This window comes from Crocodylus porosus, unplaced genomic scaffold (genome assembly GCF_001723895.1).
Source record: "Crocodylus porosus isolate Cpor-Errol unplaced genomic scaffold, CroPor_comp1, whole genome shotgun sequence".
Taxonomy (NCBI): domain Eukaryota; kingdom Metazoa; phylum Chordata; order Crocodylia; family Crocodylidae; genus Crocodylus; species Crocodylus porosus.
In genome coordinates, this window is record NW_017728950.1 from 40891470 (window position 1) to 40907468 (window position 15999).

At 40.8% G+C, this 15999-nt stretch overlaps 1 protein-coding gene and 1 long non-coding RNA gene across 2 annotated transcripts in view; one reads left to right on the forward strand and one right to left on the reverse strand.

Annotated features, from left to right (window-relative positions):
* The window catches only part of ACO1 (aconitase 1), a 31277-nt gene that overhangs the window by 9044 nt on the left and 6234 nt on the right, over positions 1 to 15999 (forward strand). Inside the window, exons 6-17 of the mRNA XM_019555083.1 lie at positions 1294 to 1433; positions 2768 to 2939; positions 4034 to 4134; positions 5301 to 5417; positions 6792 to 6951; positions 9157 to 9292; positions 9959 to 10043; positions 11322 to 11478; positions 11972 to 12096; positions 12224 to 12328; positions 13061 to 13203; positions 14975 to 15122. Coding sequence (XP_019410628.1) covers positions 1294 to 1433; positions 2768 to 2939; positions 4034 to 4134; positions 5301 to 5417; positions 6792 to 6951; positions 9157 to 9292; positions 9959 to 10043; positions 11322 to 11478; positions 11972 to 12096; positions 12224 to 12328; positions 13061 to 13203; positions 14975 to 15122 — 1589 coding nt within the window. The remainder of the gene's footprint in view (positions 1 to 1293; positions 1434 to 2767; positions 2940 to 4033; positions 4135 to 5300; positions 5418 to 6791; positions 6952 to 9156; positions 9293 to 9958; positions 10044 to 11321; positions 11479 to 11971; positions 12097 to 12223; positions 12329 to 13060; positions 13204 to 14974; positions 15123 to 15999) is intronic.
* On the reverse strand, positions 3183 to 9150 carry LOC109323489. Its single transcript, XR_002104681.1, has 3 exons — positions 7329 to 9150; positions 4782 to 4783; positions 3183 to 3510 (listed from the first exon to the last, which is right to left on the reverse strand). It is a non-coding gene; the product is annotated as an uncharacterized LOC109323489 (long non-coding RNA).

The following is a 15999-nucleotide window of genomic DNA, read 5'->3' on the forward strand; positions in this document are numbered from 1 at the left end:
AAAAACAAACAAACAAAAAAAAAGCACCTAAATGATATTAAAAACCCAATTTTCAGTTTCAGAGGTGGCTTCCACTCTTGGGAGCCAGTACCTTTTTGAAAGACAGATTGCGCTTCTGTCACTTAACTGCTGTTAAGGTTTTGCCCAGTGATGATAACTATAAATGCAATGCTGGATTGGAGCTTCTGGTTCTAAGCCAACATTAATGAGAGGGTGTGAAGTACAAGATGTCTGGGCTTGATTGGTGCTCTAAAACTGATGTTCTGTGCTTAGATAATGCTTGTCAAAGGAACAGATAGAAATGTGTACATGCAGTGGCAGACAACAGCTGCTTTGCAATGTTGGCAGCACAAATATATAAATGTAACCAAAATATTTGAAGTCATGATGTAATTAATATAGAGAATGCCTAAGAAATACTCCAATAACTCTAATAATTTGTATTGCAATAGAATCCCTACTTTTTCCAGGATCAAATTGTGCTTAGCACTGTATGCATGCTGAACAAATTTTCTTTCCCCAAAGATTTTTACAATGATGTAACTGTTCACAAACATACTAGTAAAGTTTTCTTGCCCACATTACCTAGTGCTACAGTCTTGGTATTTTATAGATGTTGCTTTCTTATAGTTTTGTAGGAATTTCTGCTAGCTTGGTTATAAAGCACTGTATCAGACCCTCTTTCTTACTTGCATGGCAAGCTGTTTGGAACAAGAAAAATGTTCATTTATTTATAGAGCAACTTGCACAATGGGGGTCCTTAGCCACAACTGCCTTGTAGGTGATGTTGCAGTACAAATAATTTTTTTTGGAAGATGAACTGTGTCATGATAGCCTCTACTTCAAGGAAATGGTTACACAGTGTTTAAACAAACTTGTGTTGCCTGACAGGCTGCTGACTGGTCTGTGTAGACTAGGACAAGTTGCCCTCAGTGGTGTTACGTGTAGGCCAGAGGAAAAATCTTCTGGGTCCAGGGTTCACTCATGATTAGCTAATAGTGCTGAACTCAACTCATCCTTGTGTAGGCAGATCAAGCAGCAGCATAATGCAATTGCATTTAAATGCAGTTCAGTTTTGAGATGGTATGAATCCTTTTTTATAAACAGAGACCGTATTTTATAAACAGAGGTTTAAATGGCGTGCAAAACAAACTGGAGCAGTCTGATAAGTGTCTTCTAGCTCAACCTTGTTATCTGCTGACTTCTTGCATTTTAACTTCATTTGCAACCACATTATTTCAGTAGATTTATTTTCTTTTTAAACCTTTGACCATGCAATGTCTTTGGATTCAGGAGTTGGTGGCATTGAGGCAGAAGCTGTGATGCTGGGTCAGCCAATCAGCATGGTGCTTCCTGAAGTGATCGGTTACAAGCTAAAAGGAAATCCTCAACCTCTCGTAACATCCACTGACATAGTGCTCACAGTTACCAAGGTAAATACCTGTACCACTTTTGACACTGCTTAGGAAGATTTCTTGTAACATCCTAAAGTGCAACACAGGCATTTGTGTTTGCATGCATTGTCTTAATGTTAAGAGTGGCCTTAGAGCCCCCTCTGTGAGAATGTGACATTGATTTAATTCCCTGAGATCCAGTGAAGGTCCTGAGTTACACAAACTCTTTATCTGCTCTTGCCTACTAATGCATTGCACCACCGGCAGTGGAGTCAACGTCCAATCCTGCTTGCCCCCTGTTGGCTTTAATATCCTTAGTGAGCCATTCTTTGAGCCAATTATAATCTCGATCCAAGATGTAAAACAGGTTGAGAGGGAACTAGGGTGATGGAAAAAGATAAATGAGTAACAGTGAGGGTTTTAATGATGTCCATCTTTAAACACAATATAACTCAAAACCCCACTAATAAAGTAGGTTAGCATTTAGGATTGTGAATGTGAAAGCAAGTCAGAAAATACTGAAGTTAAGGTTCGGTTTACAACTTTATCACTCCCATATTGCATAAGCATGATGGTTTTTAGTCCTTGCACCGCTGCTAGTGACAGTATTTAAGTGTCAGTTGGTCTGATTCCATTGAGCTGGAATTCAGAAATCTAGTACAGAACCTCATCATGGGGCACCAAAGCCAAATGCTAAGCAGGATTAGGAAATCTGACATTTTTACCCTCTTTTGTCCGAGTTCATCCAAATGTCATCCATCTTTATCTGATTTCAAATGTTCATGTGTCCATGGAGCAAAAAATCTTGCAATTGGTGGCACTTATTCTTCCCCGGGCAGCTGATTTATGCACAGGGGCTGTCTCCAATTACTTTTATTTCTGTCACAGTCAATCAGTATAGCAACTGTCATTCTTTTATGTTTGCTTTCCATAGAAGTTGTGTGGCACATGGGGTCTCTGTTTTTGAAGAAGTTAAGGGAACTAGACTGTATCTAAGAATTTTGTCAGAGACATTTGGTGATAACTGCATTTTGTAAAGTGAAGGATGCTGGTCTTCATTTTCTTTTCACTTATGCTGGAGTAATTTAGGACTAATTCCAGTGCAGTTTCTACCAACATTAAATCTAGTGTAACTAAGAGGAAAATGAGGTCCAGAATGGCAATTCCCCTATTTTACTAGAGGAGTGTTAACATTTTCCTTCATATTTGGCCCCAATAATGAGATGTAAAGGTTTTTGGTGCTCTGGTCTGTTGTCTTCATGTTAAAGAATCTGGCTTACTAGTGTAGAGCAGTACCTTGTACCTTAGCTCTGTGGCTTATAAAAACTAAATACCAGACATGATGCTGAACAATTTTGTTAATGTTATTACAGCACCTTCGCCAGGTTGGCGTTGTGGGTAAATTTGTGGAGTTTTTTGGGCCCGGTGTAGCCCAGCTGTCCATTGCAGATCGAGCCACCATTGCCAACATGTGTCCAGAGTATGGAGCAACTGCTGCTTTCTTTCCAGTAGATGAAGTTAGCATCAGGTACCTGATCCAAACGGGTGAGTATTAAGAGCAGCCAAGTTGAACCTTTCCTTTTTAGCAAGGATTCAAAAGATTCTAGATTGCCCCTAAACATCACAGTGATCGGGTGAAGTTTGTTTATAAAGGCTCTCATTTTGAGATTACCCATGGTTCAGTAGTCATTGCAGCCATTACCAGCTGTACTAATACGAGTAACCCCTCAGTTATGCTAGGAGCTGTTAAGTGTGTGATTCTTTTGCTTGTGGAAGTATTTCTGTGACTTCAGTTCTGCATCTTAACAAATGAGGCCAAATGGATCTTTCTGTTGTCAGTGGAGTCTCACTGAATTTACTGTCTAAGGTTAGAAAAAGGAATCCTGGAAAATACTTAGGTTTCTACCTGGCAATTCTAGCTAACAGTTTAACTTGCCTTTTCTCATTCTGTCTAGCTTGTAGTGCAAATCAACTTCATTATTACTCATTCTACACTTCAAGGTGTTAAGTATTAATGTAGGTGCAAGTAAGGGCCAATATTACCATATGTACTCAAATCGAAGATGACCCTGAATTTGATATATGCAGAGCAGGTGTGCTTGATTGTGAGAGGAAGCTTTAACTTTAACACCTGGTGCTGAGACTTGGAGATGTAGTTTGCTGGTATAATTCTGTTGACTTGAAAATAATTTCTTTTGCTCACCATGGGTAAGAAAGGGGCTGAAACTGGAACCACAACAGCATGCATTTTGGTGCTAGCACTTTTATAAACCTCTTAGGTCTGCACAGGGACTATTTGATATGTTATAAAAATGCAATTCTTTGCCTCAGGTACTGGGCAGCTGGTGAGATGAATCATGCTTGTAAGGACTCTGGCGTAAGAGATTTTCTGCTGAAAAATCTTTGAGAGCTCGACTCAAACTTTGGGGTGTAAATAAACTACCCAGGTTTGGGATAATCGGTGATCTAGCAGATTCTCTCTTCCTGCTTTTTAGTAAAACAGCAACTAGGTGTATGTTAAGCTGTTGCTAATAAAACCTTCCTACGAAACGCCTTGTTCTGCCTATTTAAAATCTTGCTGCATTTCTTTGGTTTGACTGTTTTTTTTTCCTTTTATTTTATAATATCTTTCACTTTAGGCCGTGATGAAGAAAAAGTTAAGCATATAAAGAAATACCTTGAAGCGGTGGGAATGTTTAGAGACTTCAATAGATCATCTCAAGATCCAGATTTCACTCAGGTTAGTAGACTGATCAGCATTTAGTCTCTAGTCTCCCTTTTATTCCTCCAATTCACCCTTTCCCTTCAATATTATTTACTTTTGTTAATTTCTATTTGATCTTGTAAAGGTGGATTTCAAAAGATGCAAGGAAAAAATATAGCCTGACTTTTTAACTTTCCATACTAACTTTCTTTGTAGTTTCATCCCCAGTTGCATCTTTTTGTAGCATGGTTAGTTATCCATGCCAGTACTGCGCTTTTAAGAAGCTGGCTTTATGACACTAAACAATACAAGCTGTATCATTCAAGAAGCATGGGGAACTGAAAGGTCTTGGTTTGTGTACAGAAACCTCAATAAAAAAACAACAGCCCCTCGTTGGCATTGCTAAAGCAAGACTTGTCACTTCTTTACTGTGAGAGAACTTATTAGCCAGGGTTTTATGGATTTAAAGAAGGAAAGAACCAGCCCTTATAATTGGGAAACATGGGGGTTGGAGGTGGAAACAGAGCTAAATTGGGTTTGACAGTCTCTCAAATTTTGTAATGAGAGAAGATTACCTAAACCTAATGCCGTTAATGAGTGGTGAATCACAGATTGTTTGCCTGTGTACTGTATAGTATGTTTGTGTTGTATTTCCCAATGTTAGCAGTAGGATGTGTGTTAACTTCTGAAGACAAGATGGAGGGGCAAAATTCTCAAAATTGCCAAAGCCATTTTAGGCTCCTTTTTACCTGGGAGCCAACAATATTGGAACTTGTAACTCATCTCACATGGCTGTGAGAAAAATTGCCCTTTAACACTTCCTTTGGGTGGTGTGAACACTAAAACTTGTAAGAAACTAAATAGCCCCTCAGAAGTCAATGGTAGCTGTTGATAGAATGATAGAAAATTAAAGTTAGAACTCATCTAGTGTAACCCCCTGCTCGAAGCAGGACCATCTCCAACTATATCACTATTATGTACCTTCATAAACAAAGGATTCCAGATTGCCCCTAAACATCACAGTGACCGGGTGAAGTTTGTTTATGAAGGACCATCCCCAGCTATATCACTATTATGAACCTATTGATATGCTTTGCCCCAATTCTTCAATGTATACACGTCCTTTAGAGTAATGTTTCTTCCTTTGTTTTGCTTCATGTTAGCGCTTTGGTGAGAGATTCTTTGTTCCCCCTGTTGTCCAGGTTGTAGAGCTGGATCTCCATACTGTCGTGCCTTGCTGTAGTGGACCCAAACGACCTCAGGACAAAGTATCCGTGTCAGACATGAAGACGGACTTTGAGACTTGCCTGGGAGCCAAGGCAAGTGTGCTTTGCCCCACAAACTGGAATGTCTATTTTTTTCAGAAGCTGTCTGCTATTTAACTGACATGATGTGTTGGTCGATTCACTACAAGGGACAAATTATTTTGTGTGAAAGAACATTTCCTGCACTTTCACTTGTAGGTTAGGAAACAATCGTATTGAATAAGTAGTTGAGAAGTAATGGTTCTCAAATTGTAGGTCGTGGACTATAGGTGGCTTATTAGGGAACCACTGCTGTATTGAAGTAGTAACTCCCTTGTACTAATTGTAGACTAATGAAAGGGCGCATCTATAATCCATCCTTTATAGAAATACCTGAGCAAAATTTAAATTAGCAATATGTAAAGTAACTGTATTGCTGCAGCAGTGTAGGGCTCAGCCTGAGATGTAGCTTGTCAAATGTTGTTCCAGTTTATCCAGTTTGGCTTCATATCCCATGCTGCCATAAGTACACAGCTAGCAGTATCCAGACTGACTAGTGTGGATATGTTTACATGAGCTGTCATCACTAGGACTTCCTACAGTTTTCTAGAGGTGCCTTATTTTTAAGAAAAGCAAAATCAAAAACACTTAAGGGGTCTTTGTGCTCCATCCAATGAAAAGCACCAATGAATAAAAACTAGACTTGGGTTCTAATCTAACTGCTAAAACCCAAACATCCTTAAACTTTGGATTTGAAACCAGATCTGAACTTTTGCAAATTGGTCTCATTTCCTTTTAAAAGTGAATTCATATGAAGAATTTAAAATGTATATGTACATTTTGAGTAATAGCCATGAATTGTTGTCTTACATTTTTCAAATCCAACTAATTTGATGTTTCCTGTATTTTTTCAAGCCTCTTATCATAGCCAAATTTTGAGACCTGACACTCTTCATTTTTTGTTTCAAACTATCAGTTGTTAGACTACTATGCCATCTCTCACCATGAACTTGTGACCATACGGTGTTCTTATATTTTGGACATAATGGCCAGAATGTCTGAGAGCATTATGATAGATGGTTACCTATTTCCCAGCAGGCACTGGAGTACAGTTTGATCTGGGTTCCAGGAGAAACTGCAGAACTCAGAACTTGAATTTGTGCAGTCCTCTTGTGCAAAATACCTCACCTTTCTTTCTCATCATTTAGGGGTGATAGGGTAGTAGTAATCCCAGCAGAACAAACCAGCTTAGTTGAGTCACCGAGGACTAACCTAGGGACCCCAAGAACTTAGAACGTGAGCTGATGTTTGACTGTGTATGTATTGGAAGAACTGCAGTATACTCATCACTTGACACTGAAAAGGCCTGCCAATGACTGTTTATTGCAACACCTCAACTTACACATTTGGGCTAACTGTGTTCTTTTGGCTTTGATCTTTCCTTTTTAGCAAGGATTCAAAGGATTCCAGATTGCCCCTAAACATCACAGTGACCGGGTGAAGTTTGTTTATGAAGGCTCCGATTTTGAGATTACCCATGGTTCAGTAGTCATTGCAGCCATTACCAGCTGTACTAATACGAGTAACCCCTCAGTTATGCTAGGAGCTGGTAAGTGTGTGATTCTTTTACTTGTAGAAGTATTTCTGTGACTTCAGTTCTGCATCTTAACAAATGAGGTCAAATGGATCTTTCTGTTGTCAGTGGAGTCTCACTGAATTTACTGTCTAAGGTTAGAAAAAGGAATCCTGGAAAATACTTAGGTTTCTACCTGCCAATTCTAGCTAACAGTTTAATTTGCCTTTTCTCATTCTGTCTAGCTTGTAATGCAAATAAACTTAATTATTACTTGTTCTACACTTCAAGGTGTTGAGTATTGATGTAGGTGCAAGTAAGGGCCAATATTACCATGTGTACTCGAATCGAAGGTGACCCTGAATTTGATATATGCAGAGCAAGCATGCTTGATTTTGAGAGGAAGTTTTAACTATCTTGCAGGATTGGGCAGAATATAGCTAAACTCCTTTTGCCATTTGCACGTGACTTAGCTTTTAAGTGGGGGCTTTTTCCCCCTTTCTGATTTGTTACAATGCCAGACAATTGCTTATATTATTGAGCTAATTGAACTGCCCATAATCAAGTTTTCTAACACTTCCCTGTGTTCATTTGGGGTTCAATTGGCCAAAGTGTTGAACACTCGGTGGCTGTCATTTAAGTCATTTGAACCTGAGCTTGAACTTGCAAACAACTATGTAGTATGAAGTACTTAGAAAAATCTGGTGCAAGGTGTCTCAAATTGGGCACCTAAAGTAAATGGACCTCCTTGATCTCCTTTGGTGTCTTTACATGGGCCCTGGGTAATTGCAGCATGTTGGAGCAGCATCTCCACATGTCTGCCAGCACCCTTTATGCTTTGTTCCCATTTGAAAGAGGGAGCAAATACTCCCCTCCCTCCCCCATCTTCCAAACAAAGGCATGATGTGATGATAAATCCATGTCTCCATTACAGTGGTGGCTCAACATCACAGAAAAGCCAGCAGGATAGTTTAGAATTCTGCCTTCGAAGTGGGGTTTGACTAGTATGCACTAAATAAAATGTGGGATTACCTATTAAGCAACAAGAAGATGGCATGCCAAATAGCTGCTCATTGAGTTTGCACCACCCTTTCTGGGAACTGAGTACGGCTTGATGCTCTGGAGGGGTGGCAGCAGGGACCTCATTATGCATTTCTGAATTGTGTTATAATACATATGCAGGGATCCTGAACTAAGGTGCCCAAGTTACCTGAATTCTGGCATTTGCTGACATTTTTCTGAGTATCCAACTTTGCGGCCTTTCATGTTCTATTCAAGTAAGGTCTTTTATGTGTAATTCACCAGACATCAATGGTCTTGAACTGGGTGAGGCTCATTAATCATTGTATAGTCACCTAAAAATGTCTGGTTTGACTATATACCTACAATTCCCGTTTACTTCCCTAGAAACTGTGTGTTCAGTGCCTGTGAAAGCTGAACCTTTTATTTAAGTGCTTTGAACTTCAGGCCACCATGGCAGTGGGTACTGTGGTTTAAAATCTGTATAGTTGCCGTGGTATCCATGCTGTTTGGTATCCATGTGTGGTATCCATGAATGGAAGGCTGCAGCCTTCAAAGTCCTTTACTACCAGGACCACTGATTTCACCTGGATTCAGAGAAATTGTTTGAAAGACATAAATACCCAGTGATAGTCAGGATCATTTCTGTTAACGTGGTCCATATCCTAAACATGGTTATATACTGCTGTGAATGGTTTGCCTGTTAAAATAGCAACAAAATGCTCCTTAAATAACCTACAAGTTGTAAGAGTACTTGCTTGTGCCAAGGGGCTAGATTTCCTGTTGGCAAATGCATCTGCATTTGAGGCCTGTGATACAATGCCAGCAGTTAGTTCAGTCCTGGGTCACCAGTCTGTCATATGGAATGTTACGTGGCTCCTTTTCACTGTTGTTTGTAAGCCACTTGGTTTGATGCATACAGATAGCTCCGGCATTATCTAGGTGCCTAAATTTTATCTGCAGTCTGTCCTCATTCTAACCGAGCTTCAAAATGTACCTTCGAATATAGCCAGCCGTATCTTATTGACTTATTGTTGCTCTTGTTCCGTGGAGATCAATGAACTCATGCATGTGTTTTTTCTGAATTGTGGCATGAGAAGACCAACCAGTGGGGAAAATAAAATCTTTCAGTTAAGCTGTTCATGCTGCCAGCCCTGTTTCTTTCTTTCCTGGAGGGTGCCATTTTTAAGAATAATTATGGATGTCCTTTGTGTTTTCCAGGATTGCTAGCGAAGAAAGCTGTCAATGCTGGTCTGACTGTCAAGCCATACATTAAAACTAGCTTGTCCCCAGGAAGTGGAGTAGTGACTTACTACCTGAGGGAGAGTGGAGTAATGCCTTACCTTTCTCAACTAGGGTAAGAGGGATTTTCATTTTATAGTCCCAGGGCTTATGACTCTTAAGCATAAACGAGTGATGTAATAAGGTAATGAAAGATGCAGTTGAGCCCAGAGGGCCCAGACTTACTTAAGCTGATGTAACACCATTAAGTCAGGTGACTCTTATACCAGCTAAGCACCTATCCTTTTTGACAGCTGGCTTTTCTTTTTCATTCTTTTGTCAAAGATTTGATGTCTTGAAGTAATGGAATGCCTTGTTTCGTAAATGTAATTGTTTTAAAATAGCATTGTGCATAAACTCCTGTACTAGAAGTCCTTGTTCGATACCAACAGGCAAGGCATCATTCCCTATTCAGTGTTGAAAAAATAGGTGCCTAGTATTCACAATTGTGTGTGCTAGTGTGTAGCTTTATGCATAATTATGTACATATATCTCTTTGTGCATGTCAACTGGGGGCACATGTGCATGCAATTTAAAAAATGTGCAAAGTTTGGATTTTTTTTTCTTTTATGGTATTAGTAATAAAACAAACCATTTTTGCAACACAGTTCATTTTTGTCTGCAACATAACACATCTCAAAATAGGCATAGCTTCATTATCATATAATATGCTTTACCGTGCAGTGATTGATATCAACTGCTATGTTTAATGATTGCCTAATATGTTTAACACTACCTGTAGGTTTGAGGTTGTGGGTTATGGGTGTATGACCTGCATTGGGAACAGTGGACCTCTACCAGAGCCTGTTGTTGAAGCCATCACTCAGGTAGGCAGCTGCAATCAAATCTTTCGCAGCATGTAACAGCAGAGTTTTTTTTTTTTCTTCCCCAGAGTCGATTCATTTATTTCACTTGGGTCCCCCAAAATCATTATTCACTCCACTTTTCAAAACTTGGTTTTCATTTGGAGAGAGCCTGGAAGCTCTCATGCCCTGTAGAGATCTTGGGTCAGGTAGGAGGTTGAAAATTCCTTGACTTAAGGAAATTTTAGCAATGATTTTTTTTTTTTTTTTTTGTCAGAATATATTTCTTGTTCCTTACTCCTGAGCAGCAAACGGTGTCAGGCCACTAATACACATGGTTTTATTGAAGACCTGCAGAACTCAATTTATATAGGGTGAAGTTAGGCACCTCCAAAGCAATATTTGCACCTGCTATTCAACTAACATATAGTGATTGATTTGACAGTTTTCTGTAACCAGCATTGAGATTGGCTTGTAGCCATATCTCTGTGTGCAAAATGTTTTTGGGATAGTTCAATATTTGGAAGCTTTCAAGGAAGACCAAGGTGCTTCAAGAAGATTGCAGATATTAAGGTCACAAAGGACTATTTTTGATCATCTGGTTTGTCCTTCAGAAGAATGTGTCATGGGAAAAGATGGTCCTTGTGATTCCCTCTGATCTTCATCTTTCCTCTAGGGTGGTAGCTATACTACCACTTAGATTAGTGATCAGCAACCTTCCTTTAGGCTGCAAGCTGGCATGTCCCAGTTTGTCAGAGACAGGTTGCTAGGACTCACCTGCTACTGACACTTTTTCCTGCAGTGACATGGGGAGATATCTGCAGCCAAAGTTTCCTGCTGCTGATGCCCCACCTCCATGGGCTGGATCAGATCACTCCAGGCCAGATCCAGCCCATGGTTCATAGGTTTCCTACCCCTGTTCTAGATGAGAAATAAGGAAGAGGTCCAGAGGACATGTCATCATAGAAGATACCTGGTTGTTTTTGGAAGAGCAGTCCCGCTTGCCCGCTCTCCAAGCCATATCCCACCTTTCAGCCTTCCTCAGGCCATTTAACTATGTCTCTGCTACGTGTTGTCCTAAGTTATGTTGTTCTGCTAGCTAGCTATCTTGTTCCCTAGTCAGCTTCCCAATAGCGGGTCAGTAACTGTTCCATGCTTCCATTTCTCTGTGGAAGCTACTTTAGGGATCCTTTGGAAAGAAAAGTGATGTGAATGTAAATGATCACTCTGATACCAAATGCATACATACACCTGCCAAGCCTCTTAGATTGTTGTTTTGATGTTTTCTTTCCCGTTTTGCAGGGAGACCTCGTAGCTGTGGGTGTGTTGTCTGGAAACAGGAATTTCGAGGGTCGTGTCCATCCCAACACACGTGCCAATTACCTAGCCTCACCACCACTGGTGATAGCTTATGCTATTGCAGGGACCATAAGGATTGACTTTGAAAAAGAGCCTTTAGGTAAGAAGACACTGGGATTCTTTCCTCCCTTCCCTTCCTAAGTGAAATCAATTGATGTTAAGATTCTTATTGTCCGAGTCCAGAGCAAGCACCTCTTCAGCATGGGTCACTGAAGAGGCCAGTGAATTGCTATTAGGATGCAAAGCCTGTACCTATAGTGGCTACTAGGCACATGAGAGAGAAGCCCAAATACCAGCACCTTCTAAACTTGTGGAAGTTTCTTCTTGGGTTTATTAACTACTAGGGTCTTGATGGTTCAAGATGATGGTTCAGAGCCGGAAGGTACTAGCTCTGCATGGCAGCATCTACTGACAGATATTAGTTGGGAGTACACCCTGTTTCTTTTCACACTGGAGTGTGTGAGCACCTGTTCCACATCAACCTTCATATAGCCTAGCAGAGCTCCTGTGAGTAGATTATAGAGAAGTGGGAATATATGTGGAAATATTGACCAAACTATTTTTTAATGGAACATATGCATGGTTTCCTGCAGGAGTAAACGCAGAAGGGAAGATGATTTTTTTAAGAGACATTTGGCCAACAAGAGATGAGATCCAGGCTGTTGAACGTCAGTATGTTATTCCTGGGATGTTCAAGGAAGTCTACAAGAAAATAGAGGTGAGTTAATCTCTAGTGCAATATGCTGTTTGACTTGATATGTTGAAGGCTTTCCTACCTTAATGTAAGTTTCACTTAGAAAAGTTTTGCCCAAAGACGTAATTGGATGGGGATTTCTCTTTTTCAGACAGTAAATGAATCCTGGAATGCCTTAGAAGCCCCATCAGATAAATTATATACTTGGAATCCCAAGTCTACATATATAAAGTCTCCCCCTTTCTTTGAAAACCTGGTAAGTACAGGGTTTATTTTTTTCCTTCCAAAGAATTTTCTGTTCACTTCTCTGAATAATGACATTGAATGTGCATTCAGGGTTTTAGTCTGTGCATGTTTGGTGTAATTCTGCTTTTGTAACATAGCAACATGCTTGTGACTTATACCCATGTGCTTAGTCTTTCACTCTTAGGTCTTTCCTTTTTATTTTATTTACTTCTTTAAATTTTTGGTAAGGACTTTCCAAAGCAACCTAAATGACTTGTGTTTTGGAAATTCCATCTTGCAAAAAACCCCCCAAAAAACAAAGAAAAGAAAAGTAGAGAAGTAAACAGCATGCTATTTAAAAAATTTACTGCTCTGAGATGAGGTAGGCACTTAGCTCAGTCTTTTTTAGATATTAATACATTTGACTATCCAGGTACAGAAATTAGGAAGCATTCTGTATTTTCTAACAGCAGTTGCATGAACAGCGAAAGAACAGCAAGTATATGAACAGGGAGAATCAGTCATCAGAGATCTGTATGTCCCATGCTGTGCAGAACTGGGCATGTCTGAGGAATAATGTTGTGTGTAAGAAACCATCTTTTGCAGCTAAGTGTGTGTGTATGTATGTATGTATGTATGTATGTATGTATGTATGGCAAGATATATTTGGTCATTTTCACTTCTTCATCTTCTTCTTTTTACAATTATCTAAAGAAATCCTGGGAAATTTTTATGATGAGTTGTTCTGCATTTTGCTTGCTAGACTTTGGAGTCGCCTCCTCCTAAATGTATAGTAGATGCCTATGTCCTGCTAAATCTTGGAGATTCTGTAACAACTGACCACATATCTCCAGCTGGGAATATAGCAAGGAACAGCCCTGCTGCCCGTTACTTAACCAGCAGAGGGTAAGTCAAGTTTCCTCCTTCCAGAGAACCTTGTCATGTCCCAGTTCCATCAAAGGCAGCAGCAACACTTTCTTAGACTTTAGCAAGACTAGATTTGTTTTTGTCTCAAATGCACTTCCTTTGCAGTACAAGACTTCTCCTTTATGGGTCATTCTGAGCCAAAGAAGCTCCTGCCTAGATCTTCAATCCTTGCCAGTTGCAGCAGCTGCACAGTCACCAAAGCATGTTGTTGAAAACCTCTTGTTTTTGCGATACTGCTGTAAATGAGTTCCCATTTTTTTCGTTTGTCTTGAGTTGACTTAATGTTGTAATGACCTAGAAGGGAATGGCTTCCCATTTTGCTTCACAAGCAATGTGGCAATTTTGTTCCCTGCCTACCCCCATTCTCTCAGAACGGTCCAAATCTTTTAAAATCAGAAATACACCCTAACTGTGCTTTTGTCACAGTTTATCCAATCATTTTGTAAATAAAATGGACTGAGATAACATGGGTCATTGAAGGCAAATGTCTTGCTAAATTTGTTCCAGTGGTGTCAGTCAGTTTAAAATCTAATTAATCTCACATTCAACTTGTGTAATAAATGCAACATGTTTCAACCACGCTTTGGCAGTAGCCCAGTACAAACTGCAGCTCTCTGTACCACATGCCTGTTACAGGCTGGGTTGAGAAGTAGTCTTGCATGTATAGTTGGGCTGGGGCTCAGCTGTGATTCTTACACTTCCTTTGATAAATTAGGATTCCAAATATTCTTCCTCACAGATACCTTGTGTCCGTCTATTTGTTTACCTAGTAACCTAGACCAGGAATTGCTCAACCCCCAGCCCAAGGGCCAGATACAGCCCATGGCACCATGTCATCCAGCCAGCAGGGCTCCTCATCGGTCAAAAAAATTGGTGGTTGGAGAGTATTGGCAGTGCTGACACTCCCTTGATGCCAAATTTTGGATCTGTAGAAAGTCCTGCAGGCTAGATAGTGTGGACACGAGTTAAAGTGAGTGCATGAGGCAGGGGCAACACAAGGTGGGATCCGAGTGCGCGGGGCCTGATTTGGGAAGTACAAGATGGGATCCAGGGGTGTGAGGCAGGATCTGGTGCGTGGGGCTCCAGTTAGGCAGCACAAGGTGAGATCTGGGCAAGCGGGGCCCAATCCAGGTTGCACAAGGTTGGATCCAGGTAACACAAGGTGGGATCTTGGTGCATAGGGCCTGATCCAAGCACCAATCAAACAAATCTGGCCTGTGAACATGTGCTGCACCATGTACACAGCCCATGAGGCCAAAAGGTTGAGCACCACTGACCAAGACTAACCACTCTAGACAGGGACCGTCTTTGTGCAAGGCATTAGATACATGATCAGAACTATGGGATCTCCGGTTGTTGCAGTTTCATATTCACTGGGAACTTATTGATGATAAAATGGGGAATCTGAAGTGGTTTCTATTGGCTTTTGTGGCTGTGAATCTAATAAATGTCAACTGTAATCCTGTTGTCATTGTGGTGTGTGGTAAAGGACTAACTGTTTTGACAGCTGTTCTAGGCAGGTTCTGGGTTATGAGAACAGGCTGGCTAGAAAAGAATCTTAAAAATAGAACTAATGTATAGTCGAGAGCTGCTGACATAATGTGTTTATGGGACTCTTGTAAGAGCCTGATGAGAGAGCTGTTGAACCAAATTTAAGCGTGGCTGGATTTGAACTGAAAAAGGTCTCTTCATCACTTTAAAGTATGGAGGTACTTTGATTTAAAAACAGATTTTTTTTTTTTTTTTTAAGTTTGACTCCTAGAGATTTCAACTCTTACGGCTCCCGCAGAGGTAATGATGATGTCATGGCCAGAGGAACATTTGCCAACATTCGCTTGTTAAACAAATTCATCAATAAACAGGGACCTCAGACCATCCACTTTCCTTCTGGGGAAACTGTGAGTAAAGTGGAGCTGGCTGTCTTCCCACAGTTTGATTGGGTTTGGCATAGTAGCCTGTTCTTTAAATCTAGGATGGCTGGGGGTATTCCTTTTTCTGCAGGTTTATTGAGTTGTATTATTTGTCCGGTGGCAGCTATTTTGGAAATTGTGGCCTTGGACACGGATTACATTTGCAGTGCTGTATGTGGCCTGCAGCACCACAGAAATGTTCCTGTTTTGAAACAGGAACTTCTGTAGTGCTAGGTCTTGTAGTGTCACAAAATGTAATGTAATATGTCTAGTTACTTGTAGTGCTACAGAGGATCTGTTGACCCCTCAGCATCCAACAAGGCTCTGCTTTTCCTCCCTCTCCCCCTACCCCTTTGAAGGGTGAGGCAAAGCAACCAATTCCCTGACGACCCACACTGCAGCCCAGTTCTGAACTAAGCTTACAGCTCTGCTCACCACAGTGAGCTGTCATGCAGCTTGCTGCTGCTCAGGGAAGCCAGTGCCGTCACTGCGGTGGCAGGAATGGGTGCTGCTGCCTCTGTAGGAGTAGCATTAGGGAGGGCTGCTGCTATTCTGTTGGGGTCCTGGAAACAACTGATATCCCGGCAGGGACTGATGGGTCATCGGTGCAGCAGCAGATGTCCTCACCTGGGACTTGTTGTGGGGAGGGGGAGGGGGTGCAGAGCAGAGGAACACACCTATTCAGCAACTATGCACTCGAGCCAGGGAGCTCTGAACAATGTGTACACCACTCACTTTTGTAGTGCTGCAGAGTGATACAGCACTTGTAGCATTACAAACAAATATATGCCCAAGACTATGTTTAACACGGCTTACAGAGGACCAGTGAAGAACCTGGTTTTACATAGCATGCCGTATTTCAGTG